At 51.3% G+C, this 7,394-nt stretch overlaps 1 protein-coding gene across 1 annotated transcript in view; it reads right to left on the bottom strand.

The window, feature by feature from the left end:
- Nucleotides 1–7,394, bottom strand: part of FRMD4A (FERM domain containing 4A) — a 187,828-nt gene that overhangs the window by 81,591 nt on the left and 98,843 nt on the right. Inside the window, exon 10 of the mRNA XM_023530357.1 lies at nt 6,402–6,488. Coding sequence (XP_023386125.1) covers nt 6,402–6,488 — 87 coding nt within the window. The remainder of the gene's footprint in view (nt 1–6,401; nt 6,489–7,394) is intronic.

Below are 7,394 nucleotides of genomic sequence, written 5' to 3'. Positions count from 1 at the left end.
GAATGCATTTGGCCATGCCCAACACTGGTGCTTTAAGAAGGCCATGCCCAGCATTGATGCTTTGAAAAGAGCATCTTGATTTTCTTAGAATACAATTGCTTTTTTTCCTTTCCTTCTTGGAGACTTATGCCTCTCACTCCCTACCCTGCTGTCCCTCCAGCCTGCTCCTCCCTCACGAGCCTCTGCCAGGGCCTGTCACCCACAGGCGTCGAACTCTTCCAGGTCTGCTGGGCACTGGGATCTAAAGGGCCAGTAGGGGGCAGCTGGAGGAGGCCCTCTGATCAACCCCGTGAAAGAGCAGAGGCTGCAAAATGCTAAGAATGCAGAATGGATGGAGTGCAGTCTTCCTTCCTCGCCAGGGTGTCCCGGGGAGGAAGGAAAAGTCCAGGGGAATACAAATAATGGAATGAGGGAGGCACGCACCCAGGGCCAGCCGAGGCAGAGGGCTCAGCAGCCCCAAGATAAGTCAAGTGCATCCAAACAGAAGCGGAAAACTAAGTCAGCAGTGCGCTTAATGGAGAACTTAGCGCACTGAATAATTCAGACTCCACTGGGAGTCACTTCACAGTTAATGGAATATTTCCTGTAAACATTATTTTCTCTTCCTGTCTCATCATCTCAGACAGTTCGAAAATCTTTACTAATCTGGGGAGGTGACAGTAATGCATCAATTCCCCGAGCTAATGCCCCCGCTTCCGAAATACTCTCAGGAACCAGAGGAAGACGCGATGGCTGCTGGGAAGTGGGGCAGACCATTTATTCTGGTTCCTCCTCCTAATGTCCCAGAGGGCACCCCGCCGTGCTCCTAACTGTGCACCTAAGTGTACATAAAAGCGCCCTTAATTGCACATCCAATAAATAAGTAAATACTGTCTGCTGAGTATGTAACAAGGACCTACACTGCCATTTTTCCCCCACGGAGAGATTTCATTAAAAATGGGCTGGCGAGTGGGCTGCAGCTATCAACGATGATTTGCAGATATTGAATAATCCTTCTAGGGAGGTTTATTTATTTTATTTTTTTTGGAGTTGCGTGTTTCACACTATTCTCTACTGCTCATGGCCTCAGACACAGCCTGCAGGAGGGGGTCTTTATTCTAACTCTCTTGGCTCCCCGTTCGGAAAGCGTGTCTGTCGTAATTTAGAATGGCTTCTGATTATCAGATGGCCGGTGAGTTTGAAGAGTGCCAAGTTCAATGGCAACAGAGCAGCAGACTGCTCGGCGTGGCACCCGTTGGCGGGGGAAGGGGGTGAGTCTTGAGCCTTTGGTCCTGGTGCTGCCAAGAAGCACCAGGTGCGGATTGTCCCAGAGATCAGAGCTTTCAGACTTTCTCAGGCTCTGCCCTCAGAAATGCAAGTCCTCCTCGAAAAGAGGGAGCCCCACGTGACAGATTCCGTCCAGCCGCATTTACCTCTGCCACGTGTGACCCTGGTTCTGCAACGCCTCTTCAATATACACCCTTGAATTTTCATTCACATGTTCTCAGGGGAGGAAGAAGAAGAAATCCTGCCTGGACCAGCACAACTGCCTGAAAGTGATGGGACAGGCCAGGTGAGGCATGGCACCCTTGGTGGTCACTTTACACAAGTGACTTTTTTTTTCTTTTTTTTTTTTTTGATGGCTTGAGTTTCTTTGCTGGGCATTAAATGCCAACGAAAACGAAGCTCGAGGTTGACTTCTAGTGCCCAGATGCCAATGTGACAATGTTTCATTGTTCCCTGAAACCAACAGGGCTGTAACTTGAGAAACGAAGGACTTTTCTTACACAGCACTCGGGGGCTCCACGCTCGTACACATGCCGGAACGGAGCTGGGCAGCTGGGAGAAAACAGCGGGACACAATCCATGCGAGGCAGCTGCAAGACTGTTTATTACCACGACCCTGTACTTACTGCTGAGCCAAGACAGACACACATATCGTCGTTCCCACACTTCTTTGTTTAGTCCTATTTGCTGAATTTTTAAAGGCTGTTGGGGGGGGGGTGTGGTGGTGGCGATTCTTCTGCACATGTAGTTCTAAAGTTTCTGAAGTTGACCTTGAGTATCTGAATATACACAAAAGCCAAAACACTGTCTCTGGGTGTCTCCACGTGGCTGGCTGTTCCTGCCACGTGTGCCCTGAGGGAAAAGAGGCTGTTATGTTTTCTGACAGACATCAGCAGCCAGCACTTCGGGCTGCTGAAGGTCCAGGTAGCAGACAGAGGGCCATTGTCTCCATCTCACCTGAGGCACCCAGTGCTTTGACTCCATCTCCCCAAAAGCCACTAGGGCTTCAGAGCGAGGATCAAGCAATTTAGGGTAGAACCTGTGACCAGAATGGAAAACAGAAAACAGCACCCCAACCAGAGAATCTGGAACAAGCCTCCGTCCCGCCCATTTCTGCACGGCAATCAGCCACCACATTTTTTGTTTGGCGGGCCACGTGGGAACACAAGAGCGACTCTCACAGGAGGGTGTGGCTCTCCCTGGCGTGCTCGTGGTTTGCTGATGCTACGGGAACCGTACGTACCAGGGGTACCAGAGGATGCCTTGGGGGCCCTCCGGGGGAAAGAGAGCACACCTACCCCTGCCCCGACTTGAACGCTGGCTCCTAACATTGTGGCACCACGTGACACAGCCGCAGTAACTGGGTCGGAGTGTGAGGAAGGACCTCTGCCCAGGCTGGAGGTGCAGCTGCTGCAGCAGAAGGTCCTTCCAGGTGCACAGAACAGGGCGCCACTCCCAGCTTCCTGAGCGTTGCTGGGGCCTCCCTGTGGGGAGCTCTGCCCAGGGGAGGAGTGGGGACAGGAGGGTGTGGCGCCACCTGGAGGGCCATCCCTCACCTGTGGCTGGCCCAGCCTGGAGCGCTGTGTCTCAGGACACACCAGCAAAGCAACCTGTGCCCAAAGGCACTGCCAGACATGCCTGCCGCGCCTCTGAGCCGGAGTGTGGAAAGGAAGCACAGACAGCGGGGCCTCCACTCCAGCGGTGCGTCAGGCTTTCTAAACATTCAGCTGCCGGGTCAGAGATGGGGTGAGGTGAGACGGAGTTGGGGAGACCGTGGTATCTATCTATTCAAACGGTTTTGCATGAGTTTCCCATGTTCAGCTGAGATAAAGCATCACTGGCCTAGGGCACTGACGACAGACTCCAGGCACTTGATAAGTGATCTACACTGGTTGTCATGACAGTATGTGCGTGCCATCTCTCTCGAGTCACAGCTCTGGAGCCAAGGAGCGCGGTCGGCACGCAGAGACTCTCACGTGCCTTATATGCAATGAAGCCCGCCCTCCTACCACGGCAGGAAGGCTGGCTGTGAGCGGAAGGAACGGGCGCCCTGCCTTGCTTACTGCAGCTGTGACTTACCTATGGCTCTGGGTGAGTCTCTGGTTTTGGGTTGAGGCCTCATCCCAGGTCTTTGCAGAGGTGGATACCTCTTGGGCTGATGAAACTTAGGCTTCTTTTCCCCTTATGGGCTTTTCCAAGGCCTGGTCTTAATTTCACACTCAGACTGGGGACCTGACCGACTGGTAATTTTTCAGGTGTGCCCAGTGCCTCTCCCCTTCCTCTCTCCGTTCAGTCTCTGGTTCAGTTATGCTTCAGAAATTCTTGGTGCTCTTGAGCTCCAACTGAATACCCAACTGTCCACTTGTCACGACCAGCCGGATGTCCCATCAAGCCTCTAAGTCTGTATGTCGTAAACTGAACTTATTTCCCCTTCTCACGTCCCAGGCTTTGGCTGATCAAGAAGCCTCGGAGCCATCTGAGATTCCCCTGCTCCGACTGCCACCCTCTCTCCCCACACAACCCATCAATCACACCTGCCTTGTAAACATCTCGCTTCGGCTTCCCCTTCTCCATCCCTATTACTGAGGGCCAACCTCACGCCCCCACCAGTTCTGGCCCATGAGACTGTAATAAGTTTGCAAGTCTTGTCCTGTACGCCTTCAACCCACCTCCATACGCTGCCGGATGAGGCTTCTGTAACAATGAAAATCTGATACGGAAGCTCCCCTGCTTCAATTACTCAGTGGCTCCCACTGCCTCCGAGACGAAATCCTCTGGGCAAGCAAAGCCTTCAGGGCTCGGAGAGCTGGCGCTGGGGCCTCGGCCTCCTCTCCGGCTGCCCTCCCCTCACTCCGCTCCAGCCCCCAGCAGTGCCCTGTGGATCCCCATCGTGCCACACGGCTGTCCTTCCCACGCTTTTACCCGTGCGGGTCCCTGAGCCTGCACGTCTCAGCACCCCGTCCGTCCACCTGCGAGACTCGTCCATCCGCGGAGACGCAGCTCTCCACTTTGCTGCCTGTGAAGACCTGTCTCTCCTCCTCAAGCTCCATCCTTTAATTCACCACCGCACACCTCCAATACAGCGCATGGGACCGCTAATGCAATTACCACGCAGCTCCCCACCCCCCACAGCCTGGGCAGGCTTTGTGGGAATGACGCGTGTCTTAGGCATCTCAGTATCCTGCAGTCAGCTTGGCACATGACGGATATGCAATAAACATTTAAAAAATGAACGAGCGGATAAATGAATGAATCAACAGTGACTCTGATGACTTAGTTGTCCTTCGATTGGCCGCAGAATTGAGAATCCCAACCACTTCCCCAGAGGCCACAGAAGCATTTGTTATTTCAAGTAATGACTGGGTTTGAACGGCGCTGATACCTTGAATATATATATTGACCCTTTAACATTTTAAAATGTCAAATGACCTGGATAAGTTCCACAAATCAGAGGAAACTCTCTTATTCAATAGTTGATTATTCACACCTCCGGCTTCCTACTTCTTATCTTGAAACTCTAAATTTATCAGGCCCTTGGAATGTATCACGCCCTGTCTTTTACATACATCAAGAGTTATCTCTTACCTCTTTAATCTTTCTTAGTACCTCAAGTAGAGAAATAAAGCAAGCTAAACATGTTAATAAATTAAACTGAACAGGCATGAATACTTGTTACTATATCTTTCAAAAGGCTCTGAGGGAGAGAATTCAACGGCTGTATTTTAATGAACTCGGCTGTGGATCTCAGGTGTCCACGTTGACCTTGGCCTTCCACCCATATGGGCCTTCAAGAGCTGGCTGTACTGTAACCAGAATTTTGTGAAAGGGTCTGGGAGCATTCGTGGCTCTTGCAAGCAGGAAAACGGACAAGCAGATTGGGAAGAAAGGAAAGTTGGTGTAAAAAGGGCTGAAGACAGAACTTGAGAAGAAAAAGCACAGACACAAAGGTGATTTGAGAAAGAGGCAGAGGGGAACAGGAAGAAAGAGAGTGTGCAAGGACAGACCCTGTGGCCGAGAAAAATGAGAGAAAAATAACGCGGGGTCCAATTCACGTCCTGCAGCATCTCCATGGAAAGCGGGGAGTTTGGGGAGATGACCACAAAATAATATGCCCTGCAGGGTCAGCATCCTAGGGAACTGTTCCCACGGCTGAATTCCTTCACGCCGTTTGCTCAGTATCTTAGAACTGGACTCGCTGATGAACGGAGTGAAAATCCTCTCCCACGCAGGGCCCTTTTTTCAAGAAGCTGGCTAAGGGCAGATGTTAACCCGACAGAGGAGGACAAGCTCAGCTACGCGGTGTGGATTTCCGTCCTGTGCGCGGAGAGAGAAGCCGGGAGAGTGGCGTGGAATGACATCATGCACCGACGTCGCTTTCTCTCTCCTAAAGCGAGTGTGGTTTTCACAGACTTATGTATTTCAGGGTTTGAACTGCATACCGTCTTCTCTCCATGATCCTCTGCCAGAGGATCTGGATGACGGCTCTCGCCTCAGAGAGATGTTTCCACTATAATTTTTCAATCTGTTCTGGTTTGAAAAATGTGTGTCAACGAAAACAGAAAATCTGAGCACTGTGCCCCCTTCAAACGTTCTGCTCTGCGTTTACCATGACTTTGCAGATCCCTCTCTGCTTCCCTTTCTTTCTGGCGAATGACCTTATTTTTTCCAGATTTCTAACACGCCGTAAAACATTTACCGGATTGGCAAGAATGCCTCTCACTCCTCTTTATTTTTCACCTCTTTTTGACCTACGATCTCTTCGTTTAGTTCCACTCCCTCCACCTCCAAAAAACAAACCTTTGGGAAAACTCAGGTTAGCCTCAGGATTCTAGGGGGACATTCCCCCACTTTCCCAAGGGCACAGAAGAACAGGGCAATCTCTCGAAGTCCTTTCCCCCCATAGCTTTGAGAGAGCCGAGCCAGTCTCCTTAAATAATTAGAACAGCTTAGGTCTCCTTAGAGACCAGGAGAAACGACATTCACTCCGGGAGCTCAGCTTGGATTTCTGCTCAATCATTGGTACCCATTCAAATTAGCAGGGGCTGGGTGAGCCCAGAGGCCCTCGGGCTGCATGGCGGAACCTTTTACCGCTTCTCCGCCTGATCCTCTTTGTCTCACAAAGGAAAAACGCTTACCTTCCTGGGCTTCACTTTGTCGTGGTAGTCATACTGGAAGATTCCTTTATAGCTCAGTCCAAGCCACCACGGTATCCCCTGCTTGTCCTAGGACGGCGAAAGGAGAGCGGGTAAATATGGGAAGATAAACGGGAAGCAGAGGTCTCCTGATTCACCTGAAGACAGGGCTGGAGCCTCTCTCTCCACTTTTTGCCTTAATGGATGTGTGTCGTCATTAAATGACGCTCGGTTATGTGACCAGCTGACATGGAGGGGGCCCTGGGCTGGGGACCCAGCTCTGTCCCGGGGACCCAGCTCTGTCCCTAACTAGCAGCACAGCCATGGTCCCTTCCCCTTTGCGAGTCAGTAGTGGACACCTTGCTTTTCGTTATCCAAGACTTTAGGTTCTTAGACTCTAAGACTCTTCTAAGACTCGCCACAGGGGACAGCTGGGAGACGCTTTCCCAGCTTCTGAGCTCAGAGGCCGTCGTCGACTAGAGCTAGAAGGGTCCCTGGGACTATCGAAGACGACTCCTTGAAAACTATTTTTTACAGATTTTTATTTTTTTTTTAGAGCAATTTTAGGTTCCCAGAAAGATAGAGAGGAAGGACAGCGATTTCCTACCCACCCCTCCCGCTCCCCACATGCACAGTGTCCCCTTTTACCAACACCCCTCACCAGAGTGGGACATCCGTGACAAGTGACGAATCTGCACTGACACATCGTGACCACCCAGAGTCCCTGGTTTACGTTAGGGGTCAGTCTACAGCTTCGGAGAAATGAATAATGTGTGTCCACCACTGCGACACCATGCATGGTGTTTCGCTGCCCTCGAACTCCTGTGCTCCACTGTCCATCCCCACTACCCCCCCTCCCAGCTCCTGGCAACCACTTCTGCCTTTTTCACAATGTCACAGAGTCGGAATAATACGGCAACTTCTCAGATTGGATTCTTTCACCCAGTACCATGCATGTAAGAAAGACTCTTGTAATTTTAAGGACAAAGAAGCCAA

Source organism: Pteropus vampyrus, unplaced genomic scaffold (assembly GCF_000151845.1).
Source record: "Pteropus vampyrus isolate Shadow unplaced genomic scaffold, Pvam_2.0 Scaffold49, whole genome shotgun sequence".
In the NCBI taxonomy this organism is placed as follows: Eukaryota; Metazoa; Chordata; class Mammalia; order Chiroptera; family Pteropodidae; genus Pteropus; species Pteropus vampyrus.
Note: the sequence above shows the minus strand (reverse complement) of the source record. Positions and strands in the feature narration are given on the sequence as shown.